The 18,052-nt window shown below is 44.6% G+C and overlaps 2 protein-coding genes across 2 annotated transcripts in view; one reads left to right on the top strand and one right to left on the bottom strand.

Annotated features, from left to right (window-relative positions):
- The first annotated feature begins 2,372 nt into the window (after positions 1 to 2,372).
- ACBD7 (acyl-CoA binding domain containing 7) lies at positions 2,373 to 8,500 on the top strand. The gene is made up of 4 exons (XM_065919576.1): positions 2,373 to 2,483; positions 6,854 to 6,971; positions 7,073 to 7,135; positions 7,299 to 8,500. The coding sequence occupies exons 1-4, from the start codon at positions 2,472 to 2,474 to the stop codon at positions 7,370 to 7,372; spliced, it is 267 nt and encodes an 88-aa protein (XP_065775648.1). The 5' UTR covers positions 2,373 to 2,471; the 3' UTR covers positions 7,373 to 8,500.
- A 2,075-nt stretch (positions 8,501 to 10,575) lies between these two features.
- Positions 10,576 to 18,052, bottom strand: part of OLAH (oleoyl-ACP hydrolase) — a 29,413-nt gene continuing 21,936 nt past the window's right edge. The window contains exons 5-7 of the mRNA XM_065919147.1: positions 17,036 to 17,196; positions 11,299 to 11,381; positions 10,576 to 10,715 (exon numbers count right to left, since the gene is read on the bottom strand). Coding sequence (XP_065775219.1) covers positions 10,576 to 10,715; positions 11,299 to 11,381; positions 17,036 to 17,196 — 384 coding nt within the window. The remainder of the gene's footprint in view (positions 10,716 to 11,298; positions 11,382 to 17,035; positions 17,197 to 18,052) is intronic.

Here is an 18,052-nt window from a genome sequence, read left to right as displayed (position 1 = left end):
TTTTATTTTTTAATATTTATTCTTATTTTTGGCTGTGCTGGGTCTTCACTGCTGCATGAGAGCTTTAGTTGTGGTGAGCAGGGGCTACTCTTGGTTGCAATGCACAGGCTGCTCATTGCAGTGGCTTCTCTTGTTTCAGCGCACCAGCCCGAGGCACTTAGGTTTCAGAAGTCGCAACTCACGGGTTCTAAAGTGCAGGCTTGGTCATGGTGGTGCATGGGCTTAATTACTCTGCAGCACGTGGGATCTAGTTCCTGGACTAGGGCATACCTGTGTCCCCTGCACTGGCAGGCGGATCCTTAACCACTGGACCACTAAGGAAGCCCAATAAAGACTTAAAAAATGGTCCAAATCAAAAAAATCTTTGCAAAAGAAAATAGCACCTATCAGCTAACATCTTTCAATAGATTGTATAATTTGCTTTTTGTATATGTTTATTATCTGTCATCCCCTGCCAAAATGTAACACAAGGATAGGGATTCTTGTTTGTTTTGCTGACTGATGTTTCTCAAAAGCCTAGAAGGGTGCCTGGCTCATGTTGGCACTCAATAACTGTTTGATTAGATGAATGAAAATGTGAGTGAATAAGGAGGATAGGATGGAATGGAACCAGGAGAGTCACAGAGGTAAAGAGGAATGTTCTATTTCTTAAATTGGTGGTATGCTCATAAATGCGCCCTTTATTTTTAAAAATACATACGTATGTGTGCATACTGGTTTATAATCAATATTTAATAATAGTAAAAATAAAAATCTTTATTATCCAGCTTGACTGACTCCCTAAAGTTTCCACAAAACTGAGTTTTCATTGTACCTAGTATATGATGATCACTGAACAGAGGACATTGATGTTTCTGTTGTTTCTTTTTGCTCCTTGAGACAGGCCAGTCATGGCTCTGGCAACCAGTAAGAGGATGGCAACTCAAGAGAAGAATATGCTTTGGAAAGAGTGCTTACAATAACATTCTAGACTTAGAGAATAAAATGGAGCACAGTGTATCTTCCCTCTCTTTTTCTCCTGATTTTTTATAATGACTATAATATCAAAATGTCTCAACTGCAGATACACACCCATACTGGAGCTCACTGCTCCCAGCTGACACACACTGCTAAACAGGACTCTCCCCAGCAGACAGAGCACTTGTTCTTCTTCAGCTGCTATTTCCATTGTGCCTTTTAGTGTGCTTCTCATCGCTGGGAAACTTTGAAAAAAATTCTGCCCAGTACAGAAAAAAGAATTTTTTCTTTTTTTCTTTTTGACCATACCACATGGCTTGTGGAATCTTAGTTCCCCCACCAAGGGTCCAACCTGGCCTTCAGCAGTGAAAGCGCAGAGCCCTAACCACCAGACTACCAGGGAATTCCTCTTTCAGTATATTGTTCTAAAATTTGTTTTTTGTCCTTTATTTGGAAACTCATTGACTTCACCATGAGAACAGTTTTGAGGAGAAAATAAAAAACCAAGGGATTTACATGAAGATGTAGCAAATAATTTTTAAGTGTAATCTTATGCAAAAACAAGATAAAATGTTTCTTATGCAAAAACAAGGTAAAATGTTTCTTATGCAAAAACAAGGTAAAATGTTTCTTATGCAAAAACACGATAAACTGTTTTAGGGCCTTGAACTCCTGTATGTTGTTACATTGTCAGACATTTCAAATCAATAGCTTTCTTAAAACAGAGTTTGCCCTTTCTTCCAATCACTTTGCTCCAGAAGACTTCTATGTAATGAACTCCTCAGATGACCAGAAAATTTAATCAGATGTGAATTACAACCCTTTTCTGTGTCTGCAGACTTGAAGTGACACTGGGTTTGTTCCCCTGGAGAATGGGGTCATGTTGAAGAGTCCTGTGTTTTTTTGTTTGTTTGTTTGTTTGTTTTTTTACCCTAATTGAAATCCAGTCGGGATGATTGCAGAGCGTGTTCAGAATGTAAGTGGCTCTCCTTTTATAACGAAGAGAAGAGGCAAACTACCTCGTCATTCCTGACGGACTGTGCCTCAAGACGAGTCGGGAGACAGAGATATCAGATAAACGCTCTCTGCCATCCAGGCTCTTAGAATCATGCAGAGGACAGAGGTATATATGAAAAGGAATCCCAAGTGAGGTCAGTGTCCTGGAGAGACCTCTCAGGATTTCCTGCAAACAACCTCTAGAGAGTGAATAGAGCGAGTCAGGGGCAGAGAGGAGCTCATTTAAATTCTCTCCCTGCGCCTGGCCAGTTGCAACCTCTGGCAGCGCACAACTCTGTAGGGCTTGGGCTGGGAGAAGAGCGTGGCCCAGCGGGCCCGGACGGTGTCACTCACCGCCCAGCCTCGCCCTCGGGGGCCAGCGACCAATGGGCATAGGCCGGGCCCGGAGCGCGACCAATGGGAGCCGGCGGGCGGAGGCGCGCTGCCCTTTAAGGAGTCGCTGGGCGCGGGGTCCCGGGAACCGGCACTCTGACAGGCACCGTCCAGGTTTAGCCGCCATGTCCCTGCAGGTGAGCGGGGTGTGCGCGCGCTGCTGCGGGCGGGGAGGAGCGTACGTCCCGGAGAAAAGCGCTCGAGTGGGGCGTGGGGCCGGCGTGACGCCCCGCCGGGGTCGCGGCGCATCTCTGACCCGGCGCTTCGGGTCTCCTTTGTCCCCGGTAGCTGTCCGCGGGGACCCCCCCGAGACACGCCCACCCCATCGCCGGCGCCCCCTTCTTGCGCGTAGTCCGCACCGGTGCATTCTGTTGACGGCGTGCCAGGCCCCCTATGGCAACTCTTGTGAACCCGGGGGACTGGTTAGACGCAAACCAGGCACCCGCCGGGGGAGGGCGGGCGCCGGGCTGCTCCCAGCGGACCCGGCGGGTCCTGCCCAGCCGTCTCTTCCCATCCTGGAGAGGGAGGTGTGGGCGGCTGCGGCCTCCCCTTGCTCCTTGGCACGCCTAGGGGCTCTCCCAAGCTAGTGCAGAGATCTGGAAAACCACGATCTTAAAATACTGTTCTTATAGTCTTTGGAGGAAAAAAGAAGTTTATGTTCAGTGTGGAAATTTGGAGGAAAGAGAACAAATGTAAAGTAAAAAAGAAAAAAGGGAAAGTGTTAGTTTCTCAGTCCTGTCCGACTCTTTGTGACCCCGTGGACTGTAACCCGCCGGGCTCTTCTGTCCATGGAATTCTCCAGGCAAGAATACTGGAGTTGGTAGCCATTCTTTTCTCAAGGGGACCTTCCCAACCCAGATATGAAACCAGGAGGATTCTTCACCAAGGAAGCCCATAATATAAAGTAGAACATCAGACATTCCTTCACCCAAGTGATAACCACATTAGCACTAGGTTACTTTCTCAAGTGTTCGAGAAACGTCTATGTGATATGTGAATGTATATGTTTATACACACACTTTACTTTTTATATAATTTTGCTCTCTCGCTCTCTCTGTTTTTTTATTTGTACTATGAGCTTTCGGTCACCACTAAATATTCTTTAAAAATTTTAAATGTCTGCATTGGGTACATGGCAGGATGCACCCCATGTGACCGTGGTAAGCCAGGGTCACTGCTACACTAGGGGCGGGGTCGGGGGGCCTTGCGAAAACATGAACGGGAGAGGGTGTGAGGAGAGGTTTTAAGGCAGATGTTTTGAAGACCCCTTGGCACAGGCGCGGGGGAAATCTAGCGGATCAGCTTTCAGCCAGGATGCTGAGTAGGCTTCAGCAGAGTAAGCTCAGCGGGGGTTGAAATTCCTCACCCAAAGCCGCGAGCCCAGCTCTACAGCAGCACGGAAACATTATCCAACTTTCCCTTTGGCCCAGAGTGCTTGGAATTTAGTGTAAATGACTACCTTTAAATCCTTGTTTCTGGGATTTCCCTGGTGGTCCAGTGGTTAAGATTGTGTGCTTCCACTGCAAGGGCTGTAGGTTCCATTCTCGGTTAGGGAACTAAGATCCTGCATGTGGTGAGGTGTGGCCAAAGATTAAAAGAAAAAAAAATCTGTTTCTCACCTATGATAATTTCAGACCCTCCTAATATCTACTCACTTTTCATTCAGGTATTCAACAAGGAGGTACAGGGCTCAGATGGGCTCCTCCCACCTGCCAGCACTCTGTAAGGCAAGGCTCTTGCTACTGAGATGAACGTTTGTGCCTATCCTCTGTTCTGGATACTTGGGGGGAACAGATACATTCCCACCAGCGTTGTGCTGAGCGCTAATAAATACTGTTGGGTCTGCCTGGAACCCTCTTCCCTGTCTCTGTCCATCCCCTAGGCACTGACCCCACCCCAGGCTCAGCTAAGCATCATCTGTCTGAGAAGGTGCCTTCCATCCTCACAACTGTTCCCTTCTCTGTGGTCCCAGGACACCCACTGCTCCTCTGCTTGAGCAAGTATCACATGATCACTGTGACCCACTCATCTCCCACAGGATGCTGAGCTTTGTGAAAGCTGGCTGCTCTGTTCATCCCTGTCTGCTCTCCCAAGTCCTGGCCCCTCAGAGGTGTTCAATACATATTGAATGAATAGTGTGATACAAGTGGTGAGCTCTGGGCTGGCAGAGTCAACAGAATGAAGTCAAGAATATTTACGGTCTTATTCTTGTCTGATCCTCACGCTTCCCAGCTAAGGTTGATGCCTTTTTTTTTTTTTTTTTTAAGCTGAAGCCAAATCTCATGGGAGCTCCATTGCTTACACAGAGTCCCAGGGCAGTGTGTCTCCAAGCTAGCATTAAAACCCAGGATCCTGACATGAGCCCAATGTTTTTCCCACTGCGGCTCATTGTGGCTGGGCTGGGAGAAGGCACATTGAAACTGCCACGTAAAACATGAGTGCATGACATTGGGGTGCCAGGGAAGGGCATGCTGGAGAGAAAGACTGACACTGGGTCCTGCTCTGGAATGGGTTTTTCTCCTCTGCCTGGGGAGAGAGTAGAGAGGGGACCTCTGAAATTGCCTGGGAAATGGTCAAGGGCTCCACTTTTGGATAGAGAGGGTCCAAGACTTTCATGAGCTTGTTAGATGTTTCCTTACCCGTCAAAACATGAAGCACAGTCTTCCAAAAACTCCTTCCTGGAAGGAGTCAAAACATGAAGCACAGTCTTCCAAAAACTCCTTCCTGGAAGGCAGGGACTTAGCAGGTTTCTGAGAAGCCTTAGAATTCGTTTCAAGGCTTAGCTTGCCAAAAGGACTTGAGTTGCTGTCATTGGAAGATGGCACAAGACTTCACAGCAAATAGAACACCTGAGATGCCTGCCAACCCTGAAGGGAAGGATCCCTATACCTCCTGGACAGTCTTGCCCTGTCCTGCCCTTTGGAAGCTGAGGGAAGTAATGTAGCATTTTAACTTTGTCCTTATTATAGACACAATATGTGCATGCACATTATGGGAAATTTGGAGAGTATAGATGGTATTAAAAAAAAACAACAACAGGAAACTTACCAATAGAGGCCATTAATATTGACATTTTAGTGTATTTGGATGTCTCTTCAAGATACTGATTTCATTTCCTTTGGATAAAAACTCTAAAGTGGGGTTGTGAGATCATATGGTAGTTCTTTTTTAAATTTTTGAGGAAGCTTCATACTGTTTTCCACAGTGGCTGCACCAATTTACATTCCCACCAACAGTGTATGGGGTGCCCTTTTCGCCAAATCCTCATCAACACTGGTTATTTCTCGCCTTTTCGATCATAGCCATTCTTACAGATATGAGGCAATATGTCATTGTTGTTTTGATTTGCATTTTCCTGATGCTTAATGATGTGGAACATTGTTTCAGATCACTATATATTTTCTGTGGAAAAATCTCCTGACTCTTTTTAAATCAGATTGTTTTGCTTTTTTTTTTTTTTTCTGTTCAGTCATATGAGTTCTGTATGTATTTTGGAAATTAGCCCCTTATCAGATAAACAGTTTGCAAATATTTTGTCCCCTTCAGTAGGTTGCCTTTTCATTTTGTTGATGCTTTCCTTTGCTGTGCAGAAGTTTTTTGTTTGCTGTAGTGTCCTGTGTTTATTTTTGTTTTAACTAGTTTTACTTTTGGTGTCACATCCGAAAATCATTGCTAAGAATGATGTCAAGGAACTTACTTTCCATCTCTTTTTCCAGTTGTTTACAGTTTTAAATCTTATGTTCAAATCTTTCATTCATTTTGAGTTGATTTTTGTATGTGATGTAAGATGGGGTCCAGTCTCATTTTTTTACTTGTGTATTCAGTTTTCCCAGAATTGTTGACTGAAGACACTGTCCTTTCTGCAGTGTATATTCTTGGCTCCTTTGTCATAAATGAATTGACCATGTATGCATGGGTTTATTTCTGTGCTCTTGACTCTGTTCCATGGATCTTTGTGTCTGTTTTTATGTCAGTACCATACTGTTTTGCTTACCATAGCTTGTAATATCATTTGAAATAAGGAATTGTGATGCCTCAAGCTTTGTTCTTCTTTCTCAAGATTGCTTTAGCTTTTATGGTTCTATACACATTTTGGGATTGCTTTTTCTCTTTCTGTGAAAAATGCCATTGGAATTTTGATAATGAAGTGCATTGAATTTGTTGATGATTTTGGGTAAGATGAACATTTTACTATTAATTTTTTTCTATTCAAGAACAGGGAATATCTTTCCATTTATTTATGTATTCTTCAGTTTTTAAACATTTAGATAAACGTCTTAAATATTAAGAATTTTATTTTGTTCTCTGTATCAAATATATAGGTGCATTTTCTGTGTAATAGGTAAAGACCAAAGGAAGTATCCACAAATTAAAATAAGGATAATCCTGGTGGAACCAGAGCAGTAATAGTTCATTTCTGATTGAAAGCTTCCTGTCCTCTTTAAGTTCTCCTGAAGCAGATAAACCTGCCTAAAGTTAGCAAATGCACTATGTCTTTTTGTTTTAGGCTGATTTTGACAAGGCAGCCAAAGACGTGAGGAAGCTGAAAACCAGGCCAAATGATGAGGAACTAAAAGAGATCTATGGACTCTACAAACAGTCTGTAACTGGAGACATAGATATTGGTATTGTGCTGTCATATTAAAAAATAACAGTACACTTCATTGAACAGTATAGAAGCATAGAATAACAAGTAACTCTGTGAATGTATCTTTCCTTTTGGCAGAGTGTCCAGCAATGTTAGATCTAAAAGGAAAGGCTAAGTGGGAAGCCTGGAACCTTCAAAAAGGTAGTTTTTTTTTTGTTGTTGTTGTTGTTGTTGTTTCAATTTCTTTTAATCAATCTCTACCTTTTAATTTGTATATTTAAAAAGGTAGTTTTTAAGTGTTACACGAACCTTCTTAATTTCCACATACATTGGTCGGTGAGTCAACCTGTTTGTATCTTTCTAGGATTATCAAAGGAAGATGCCATGAGTGCCTATATTTCTAAAGCAAGAGAGCTAATAGAAAAATACGGAATCTAGAATTCAGCCCGTGAGAGAATTTTCCTTTTGAAGCCTTCATAATGGTATCGTGACCTAATACTTAGGGGAGAAATGCACTGTAACTCTTGATGGATCATCAATATTTTTGCTAGTAACATGACTTGTCATTTTGAATTAGAGGTATGCTGAAACTACATGTTTAATAAAATTTTACTTGCTAAAACCAGGCAATTTTAAAGAGTTATTTTTAAAGTGTTGCTCTTGCAGTGTGTACACAAAAGCATTAGTTTGTAGTGTAGTGTGTGTGTGTACACAAAAAGCTTGTTCTTTTGGCTTCTCTGTTTTTTCTGCAGTGAAGTGGTCTTACTGGTATAACCAGCACAGTTTATTAAGAACTAATCACAAGGGTCAATTCGTTTCACTGTGTGGCTTTGGGATTCACACCAACGCAGAGCCTCGGCAATACAGACACATCTGGCTCCAGGCTCCCTTCAGTGACTGATCTATAGGTAACCCAAGGCAAGTTACTGAAGCTTTGCTAAAGCTCATCTGTAGGGTAAGGGGAAAATGTCGATCTCAGAGGGTAAGAATTGAATGAGGTACCTGTAATTATCCTACCTTCATTTTAAAGTGTATACTGTATAAAAAATGAGAGCAAGCAACAAAATTTTAAAAAATAAACTTATGAGTCTATCTCAAGCTCTTCAAAGAAAGAAGAAAAACTGTCATGGGCTATCAACTATTCAAGTTTCTATGCTTAGGACAAATAAAAGCATCAGGCTGAAATGTAGTAGCTGGTGATGACAGACTGTACAGTATGCCTGTAAAGTCCAGTTTTATAAGAGTGAAAATGAAGAATCTGGAATGTCTATTGGACCAGTTTGCAGTCTCACTTCTGTGTCCACAGGCTCTCTGAAAGAAGGTGGCCTCATTTTCAGAGTCCTAACATCCATTTGAGATTCTACAGGCTAGAAGTCTTCCCAGACAGAGTGCCTCTGTCCCCTGCTGAAGGGTGTAGGTTTGGTGTTGTGTGAGCACTGTGAGAGATTGATTTCATGTGACTTAAGAAAAAAATTTTTGGATTGACTAGATGAATTTTCAGGGAATTACGTTGGGTGAAAAAAAAGCCAGTCCCAAAAGGTTATATATTGTATGATCCTATTTATGTAACATTCTTGAAATGGCAAAATTGCAAACCTTGAGGACTGAATAGTGATTGCCAAGGAGGAGGGGAATGGGAGAGGATGTTAAAAGGCCAGCAGGAGGGATCCAGTGGTGATGGGATGTTCTGTATCAATGTCATCCCCTGGTTGGGCAGTGACACTAGAATTTTGCATGATGTTGCAAAAATTTTGCACGATGTTGGGGAAGCTGGGGAGCTCTGTGTCATTTCTTAGAACCCCATGTGAATCTACAGTTTTTGCAAAATAAAAAGTTTAATGAAAAACAAATCTAGCTTGATTTCTAATCTGGAAAACTTGGGAAAGTTAAAGGTAATTCTCTCTACTAAAGTGTTGCCTAAAGACAGAAGTGTTCCACGATGAAGTTGACACCCTCTTCCAGTGGAGGGCTCAGAAACTCTTTGAGCTGTTCCTGCGTGGACCTCACCTCCACCCCAAAAGCCTGGCATCGGCTGCATCATGAGATTCCTATTTGTGGACTGTAGTAACTACAGGTTGTTCAAATGAATAACCACAAATCTAGATTCCTTTAGCACCAATCCTTCTAGAACGGAGCCCTGTATCCTACCAAAGAGTAAAGCACAGTTCAGTGCACACTCAACGGTGAACATAGTTTCTTGAGGTTACCTTTAACTCAAAATGTATTACATGAATTTTAACTCAAAACCCTCCCCCCTGACAATGAATTTTATATTATTTTCACTTTGTTAAAAAGAAACAATGGGGACTTCCCTGGTGGTCTAGTAGCTAAAGCTCGGAGTTCCCAATGCAGGGGCCCAGGTTTGATCCCTGGGTCAGGGAACTAGATCCCACATGCTGCAGCTTAGAGTTCACATGCTGCAACTAAGACCCACTGCAGCCAAGTAAATAAATATTAAAAAGAATGATACATTCTAAAAAGTCCTTCTTGTGTGTATTTCCCTTAATCTTACTCACTAAGACTCTCTATATACTATTTTTAAACAACAAAAACACGACCCCATATTATGTGATCCCAAACACATCCATGCTTTAGAAGGTGGCATTTTAGCGTGTCAAGCTGTGTCAAACTTTGGAAGCCGTAAGGAAGAGACACTGGTTACGTGCATTAGGGGCTTTATTGTGAAGAACCAAGGAAGATAACAAATCAAGGTGCCAATTAAACAGCCAGAATTCCAAGAGACAAACACGGTTTGGGCCTCGGCAGAGATAGCAGGACCCATGTAGCCCTGGGGATATGGTGCCTCTCCATCCCGGGCAGTAGGCATCTGTGAATCCTACCAGTGGTGGTCTGCCATTGCTCTGACTCAGATCATTCTCCTACTTAATTTTTTCCCTTTTCTTTCCTGTATGTTTCCAACTGGTGTGCTTGCTTTCTCTGTCTGGTTCAGATGATCACACATGAAGCTGAGGCAGCCTGCTGGGTCTGGCATTTGTGCCTGACCCTCTGTACGCCGAGGACTAGACTCCAGTCACCCTGAGTCCCAGTTGGTCATTGCCTGAACAGCAGCAGGAACACACAGAGACAGCAAGCAGTTCAGGTCCGAGGAACCCCTTAGAAGAGAACCTGAGAAGGCTATGGGCATTCCGGGGACTTGCCAGGACAGGCAGCAATGATTATTCAGGGCTGTCTTATTTTAACATTTCCTCATTGAATGGGGCAACCCTATATTTCAAAAGATGAGATCGGGCTTTGGGCCACAGTGTGTTAATGAAACAGTCATTTCATTTCAAGCACTTCCCCTGTCTGTGATTTTCACTGTCAGAATAACCGAAAGGAAGAAACGAATCACTGACCAAGCAGGAACTTCATTGACAAACCTTCCACAGATGAGACCCAAATGCGATTCTAATACAAAGAAGAAAGACCCTCCCGAAAGTATTCTTGACCCATTCTTCTTGCATCCCCCAGATATGTAAATGCTCTGTGGGGAAATACATTTGTAGATAACACATCACCCTGACAGCAGCAAATTGATCATTTTCCAATCTGAAACAAACTCCTAAGCTACTCTGAAAAACTGAAGAAGAGTATCACATGATCAATGGGACTGTTTTAAGACCAAGAAGGGGAGATATCTGTCAAGGGGCAAGCGCTGATATTTCTAGAGACTTGGTTATGTATTTCTTGATGAAGCTTGTGTTGGAAGGTTCCAGAAGATAGAACTGGTGTCCTGGAAGCACAAAACTGTCAAAATTTCCACTGGTTACATCTTTCCAGGCTGAAAAAACAGAATTGTATTTAATAACAAATGACGCCACCACCTGCAGATTTACTTCCAGCTGTTACTTTTCTAAGAGCTGACACTGGTGGTAGGGTTACTTCCATGGTTTCATGTTCTGTGCATCCTGAATTTTTAATTTCTCAGAGACCTCTCAGTATACAGTGGTATTACCTGCCTTCTCTCATTTTACACAGAACTGACATCTCTCCATTTACACTAGATAAAACTGGGACCAGTTTTCTACTCCATGCGACTGCCAGTTGAGAGGTTTTTTGTTGTTTTTAACACTAATACTTTTGTTTGGCGTTTGTGCCCTGTACTGACCAGACCATTTTTATACAAGTAAATTTTTTTAAAAAGACACTTACTTGAAGTATGGCAATAGTTTAAGGATAAAAAAAGAAGCATGGATATTACACATCCCCTTGTAGTGTGTGAAAAAAGGTGCATGGCTGGATTTATGTACTAGTACAGGACATTTAAAAAAATCAGATCTGTGCTGCAAGGCCTGCCAGCACCTCTGGCATGGAAATCATCAGATATCTCAATAAAACACCTCAAGCCATCAAAATCATTTCACCTTCCATATCCACTGGTATATCTTCAGATCCAGAAAAGCATGTTATGTCACAAGAAAGACGAGTCTTAGAGTGTGTGCCACAGCTGCAAATATAAAGGTGCTGGTTGGTAACATTTCATAATAGACACCCCCTAGAATCTTTTCCTATTAATAACCTCATTTAAATCAAACAAGTCCTCACTTCCTTCCTTTTTGCTGTTTACAGCAATACAAACATTTTATTTTATTTTTATCCATGGCACTTTTACGTGTCAGCACCTGAGAGTCACTGTGGTCCAGGTTATTTTCCAAGATCTTCTGGCCTCTAGAACAGCCAGGTGCAGGCAGGTGGCACCTGGGCACCCAGTCCAACTCAAAATGGGGCTGGTTATATAGTATCTTCAACTGTCATTCCCCTGAAATGGCCACCTCTCTATCCCCCAGTCCTCCATTGTTTGGCAGAGGGTTGCTGTGTGCCGAACAGATGCAGATTTATGGACAGAGGGCCCCTGAGTTGATTCTGCCGATTCTCAGTTTCATCAAAACAGCAGGAAACCATTTGCTGAGGTGGTGCTGGGGGCCGGGGGGGGGGGGGGGCTGTGTTAGTCCCTAGGGACACTTGGGTGAGCACAGCCCCTTTCCTTCTGCTGCAGACATTAATGAAGTCGCCGTACGACTGAACAGATGGGTCACCAAGTTCAGGGTGATCTGTGAACACTTGACAAGTGGGGGTGGAGTGACATCAAGCAGGGACTCCCTGGAACATGGGGTTAGACTTGAGATCTGAATAGATAGGAAAAACTCGGCAACGGGCAGAGATGGCAGGGAAAGAGGGGCCAGGTGAGCACAAGCCAGGTGGCTTTTGTTCCATGAGTGAATGGAGAATTGAGACAAATTGCGGTAGAAGAAGCAAGCAAGAGGACTTCCCTGTGGTCCAGTGGTTAGGACTCTAAGCTTCCAATGTAAGGGGTGCAGGTTCAATCCTGGGTCAGGGAACTAGGATCCCACAGGCAACGTGGTGTGACAGAAAAACAGAATAATAAGCAAGCGAGGGCCACGTGTAGGTCTCCTGAAGGGATCTGGTCATCCTAAGAGAGTCAGGAAGCCACCAAGAGGATTTAGGGCAAGGCACATCATGACCGGACTTGACAGTCATCCCTCTTGGTACAATGTGTAGAACAGACTGAAGGGGACAAAGGGTTGTCTCTTTCAATAGTCCAGGCAAGAATTCCCACTTCTGCCTGGAATATAGAAAACCAGGAGCGCCACTTGCAGCCTAACAAAGAAAAAAGCCCGACAAACTGCAAAACCATAAATTCTTGAACTCATCAGGAAGCTGAGTTTGCAAGGCAAACCAGATAGCGAATTCCAGGGAAGGCTGGGCCCTCTAAGGAGAGGTGGGTCACATGGACTGGCTCATGTGGGCAGAGCACAGGACGAAGGGGTGTCTGCTGTCCATGCGGGTGAGGAGGAACCAGCTACAATTGCTCAAGTGCTGGGGACCAAGCGTGGGGTGATGTGTCAGATGCAGTTCACACTGACTCACAGGCTCCTGTCCATGGCCCCCCATGAGGGGTTCACGAGAAAGACTAGGAACAGGCAGGAGGTCAGAAATAGCCCTCTCTGCTGGGCAGGTGGATGGCAGGAAATTGGATGCGACCATGAGATGGACACTAACCCCGCCCCCAGTCAAGTCCTCCCCTCCTACTAAGCAGAAATCTCAGTTGCTGGAGGAGGGGCATCAAACACCCCCTCCATGCCCCCCGCCCAGGGCACATGGGAAGACCCATGGATGTAGGGGATGGAAGCATTAACCCTCTACCCTGGGGGAAGGAATGGGAAGGGTCTTGGGCCCCCTGTGCTGTGCTTAGTCACTCAGTCATGTCCGACTCCTTGCAACCCCGTGGACTGTAGCCTGCCAGGCTCCTTTGTCCATGGGATTCTCCAGGCAAGAATACTGGAGTATGTTGCCATGTCCTCCTCCAGGGGATCTTCCCAACCCAGGGGTCAAGCCCAGTTCTCCCACAGGAAGGCAGATTCTTAACCATCTGAGCCACCAGGGAAGCTCAAGAATACTGGAGAGGGTAATCTATCCCTTCTTCAAGGGATCTTCGTGACCCAAGAATCAAACCAGGGTCTCCTGCATTGCAGGTGGATCCTTTACCAGCTGAGCTGCCAGGCCCCCAGTTCTATACAAACCCAAGGGAAAGTCTTCTACTTCTGGGGAGGGACTGGAAACGTCCACCTAATACCCACCAGACCCACCCACAAGGCCTAGACACAGAGGACCTGGCTAAGCCTGAAGCTGAAGATTGGCTCGGATATCCAAGAGCTCCCCGTGTTACCCCAGAGGCTAGCATCACACATAGTGGGCCAAACAACAGCTGTCAGCGGGGGAGAGCCTGGAGAGAGACAGAAAAATTGAGAAAAATCCTCCAGTCCAGTCTCCACAGTAAGCACACAGTAACTTGGGAGAACCATTGCCCTGAAATGTAACCATTGTAGCAACAAAACTGAAACTCAGCTCCTCTCCAGTCTGGACTGACCCAACTCCCCACATTCAGGGCCTGCCAGAGGAGATGTGCTCAAATCATAAAGTATATTTATGTCAGTTTCATGCATGATATCCTTCACTAGAATATCTGTTTTATGCATGATACCTAGCTTTCAATTAAAAAAAAATTATCAGACACAAAAAGCAATATATAACCTCCATTGTTAAGAGGCAAAGTAATTAAAAGAATAAGACTTAAATGGGCTTCCCAGGTGGCTCAGTGGTGAATTACCTGCCTGCCAAAGCAGGAGACATAAAAGACTCCGGTTCAATCCCTGGATGGTGAAGATCCCTTGGAGGAGGGCATGGCAACCCACTCCAGTATTCTTGCTTGGAGAACCCCATGGACAGAGGAGCCTGGCGGACTACAGTCCATAGGGTTGCAAAGAGTCGGACACGACTGAAGTGACTCAGCACACACGCACAAGACTCAAATAAGACCCAGATGTTGGAATTGTCAGAGAAGGGCTTGACAGTCGCTATGATGGAGATGCCAAAGGATTTCATGGAAAAGATGGACATATGTGAACAAATGGGAAAGTTCATTAAAGAGGTGAAGACTGCAAGGAAGAATCCAAAAGAAATTCTAGAAATAAGCAGCAGCAGCGATAGGGCATTCCTTTGACAAGCTATTCAGTAGATTTGATAACGGCTGAGCAAAGAATCAGTCAACATGAAAATGGTTAATGGAAATTATCCAAACTGAAACGAAAAGAAAAAAAAAGTTTTAAAAAAAGGAGAACATCTGAGAGCCCTGGGACGATGACAGCCAGCCTGACGTGTGTGTCATCAGGGTCCCAGAGAGAGAAGAGGACTGTGCATTCGTCCAAGTAGGACAAGAGGACAGCTTGAGTGAAGTGGAGCTGCAAAGCCTTCCCTCCTGCCTCGGATTTTCCTTTTGACCTCCAGGCTTTGAGCCTTGGGGGTGGGTGATGGGCAAGGAGAGGGTGGAGAGACATTTCAGGTCTGATTTCATGTATATTGGGAAAACCTGAGTGCTGCGGAGAGCTGGAGAGAGGAGAGCAGACCGAGGAAGGGGAAGGAGCGGAAGCAGAAAGGGGAGAATCCAGAACAAGCTTAGGACATTTGAGATTTGGAGAGAGGAAATGAATCCTTGTAAGTAGCTCCTGAGATTTGATTTGCTGGGGAGAGGGTGAGATTGGTAAAAAAACTTTTTTTTTTTTTTTTTAATTCTGCAAATGGAATATCCTCATGAGTGACTTTTATTTTCAGTCTGGGGGAGGTTTCTTTTGAGAGCTCTTGAGAGTTTAGCTAAACTGCTTTATAATATTGATGCCCCAGCATCCATGCTGTGTGGCCAGGCAGCTTGTGAGAGTCTGGACCTGACCTCGGCCTTCCTGGAGCACGTGCAGAGTCACAAACACAGGTGAGTTCCTATTGTGACCCTCCCCCAGCGGCCTAGGTGACAGCTGCTCCGGGCCCCCTAGAGCCTTCCCTTGTGTACCTTTTAGATAAACCTCCCATGAAGTTGACCAAAACCCGCTCTTTGGGGTTCAAGTTGACCAATCCGGACTTAGCCTGGGAGCCCCAAAGCCCTCCACCCACGCCTAAGGGCATGTCCATCAGGTCCGGCCACCTCTCTGCCTGCAGCCGGCCTTGACCTCCCCGTGTGGCCCCACGAGGTGCGCCGTGGACCTCCTCCACGACCCATGAGTCATGAACTTCTCTATTTCAATTTCTCTCAGGGTCTGTGGTTGAACCTCGGCTCCCTTTCCAACACTCAGGGTTCTTCTTAACAAATGTTAATTCCCCAAAGCCACCAGAGCCTCTGGTAGTGAATTGTTGGGTTGGATTTTTTAAAAATTGAGGGTGGTTTGTCATGTGCCATATCCACGCCGTCTCCTAAACACGCCCTCCTGGCCTCCTCACCTACCACACCTTGAGGGGTTTACTCTCAGCATCCCTTCCTCTGAGAGGCGGGACCCTGGATCCAAATCTCAGCCACCAGGCCAGGGGTCTGGATCCTGGTGAACAGCCTCTGCAGAAGGCATGTTTGTGCGAGGCTTAATTAAAAAGCAGCTTTTGCCTATGCTATTTCACTGAATGTCCACAGTGCTTTGGATTACGTTTCCTTTGGTGGGAGTAGGGGATGTCGGACTTGGACTGGTGTTTCTTGGATTCTGACTCCATGCTAAGCCAGGAACACAGACAGCACAGCCCTGTGGGGACCACATTTGCTCACAGTTGGGGAAAAAATGGAGAGAGATGACAGACCAGGGCAGCTAGCGCCCCTAGTGGTGGAGTAGAGGTGGGCATCGGCGTGAACGCAGAGATGTGATAAAAATGAACAGGATTGTCTCTGTTCCCAAGGTGCTTCAAGTCTGTCCACTTTTTCTTTTTTTTTTTTTTAAAGCTATTTGTATAAACTTATACTCACAGGCACTGCCTGTGGAGGCTCTAGGTTCAGTTCCAGGCTTTGTGGCAGAAAGAAAAGGAACACAGATCCATGTGTCCGGCTCCCATCCAAAGGAGACAAGAGCCAGATGAAATTGAAGAAATGCTTGATGGTATATAATAGTGACTGAGGGCCAAATGCTGACCCCATAGGACCTGCTGTGGGGAGGTTAGAAAAGGAAGAACCTTGTGGTTTCAGTTTATTAGGGCCAGTATCTGGAACATTAGGACTTCAGTTCTATTAGAAGAATCAAATGTCAATGAGACCTCTCAGGAGACAGAAATAGTCAGGTGTCATGGAATCAAATGAGTTCTGGAACAAAATTCCCCCAAGAAGCAAACTACTCCCTTGTCTTGGATCACCTCCACATATTTAATAAGTAGGGAGCCCCTTCTGCTGTTCCCCTAAGAAGATGAGCATCCTTTGACATTAGTAATTTATTCAACAAATGTTTTTTATGTGATAAAGCATACTGGATTGGCCAAAAAGTTCATTTGGGGATTTTGTAAGGTCTTATGGAAAAACTCGAACAAACTTTTGGCCAACCCAACACACATTGAACCACATTTTTTTAAAAAGATAAAGATGCCCTGTTCATCCTTGATTAATGTAATTTCCATGCCCAGGCTCCATTTTAAGGCAGCAAAAACATCACAGGTGGGCCTCAAAAGAAAACAAGTCAAACTCTGCCTTCCTGGATAAGCACCTTCAGAGAATGGCCAACCTGTATCTTCCATAGGTAATTTTTTTAAAAAAAGAAAGAAAGAAAACATGCCTCAATGACTTACATGACATCTTTCAAAATGTGAAGATCTGCTAACACTTTGGTAACAGATTCTTGACTCAGTTCCTCATCACCAACAAAATCCTCAGGAATGCCTCCCATTTTCTTTAGTAAAAAGGCAATTTGTTCGTCACACATATCATCTTTGAGGAAATGAAGTTGGGCCTTTGACATGAAACAGTAAAACATTACTCTGACATTTCATTTAAAGCACCTGCTCAGACCCTGAATGCTCTCTACTCTCCCTTTTGGTGATTTTGAGAGTTCTCTGATGAGGGCTTTCCTCGTGGTCCAGGGGTTAACAATCTGCCTTGTGGGGAGTACAAGATGGCAGAGACATAGGTGGACATGGAGTACATCTCTCTCCACGGATACATCAGGAATACACCTTCAGACACAGAAGTGCTCACAGAACATCACCTGATGGCAGACAGGAGTACCTGACCACCGGAAAAGAATCTGCCTTGGTAGTGCAGGGCACGCTGGTTCAATCCCTGGTCCAGGAAGATCCCACATGCCGCGGACCAACTCGGCCTGTGTGACACAACTCCTGAGCCCATGTGCGACACCTACTGAAGCCTGTGTGCCCTGGAGCTCCGTTCCACAACAAAAGAAGCCACCGCAGTGAGAAGCCTGCACCATAACTAGAGAAGAGCCCTGGCTCTCTGCAACTTAGAGGAAGCTGTGCACAGCAATGAGGACCCAGCAGAGCCAAAAATAAACATTTTTTATTTAAAAAAAAAGAATGAACCAGTTAGTTTGCTGAAAGTTAAGTTCTCTGCTGACTCAGAATGGAGGAAAATACACTTAGAATCAATAGTTTTCATCGGAGATGCCTGGGCCAGTGCAGGCACTGACCAGGAAACAGGTTAAAGTGCATTTCAGAGCAAAGATGAGAAGATGACAGTGAAAAAGATTTGTGAGTGTTTCATTAACCAATAGTATCTTTTATTCATCACCATGTCTACTGGTGATCAGAACTCATCAGAAAGGAAAACAATGACTTGATTTCCCCACTGCA

This window comes from Muntiacus reevesi, chromosome 2 (assembly GCF_963930625.1).
Source record: "Muntiacus reevesi chromosome 2, mMunRee1.1, whole genome shotgun sequence".
Lineage (NCBI taxonomy): Eukaryota > Metazoa > Chordata > Mammalia > Artiodactyla > Cervidae > Muntiacus > Muntiacus reevesi.
This window is presented reverse-complemented; position numbering and strand designations above follow the sequence as displayed.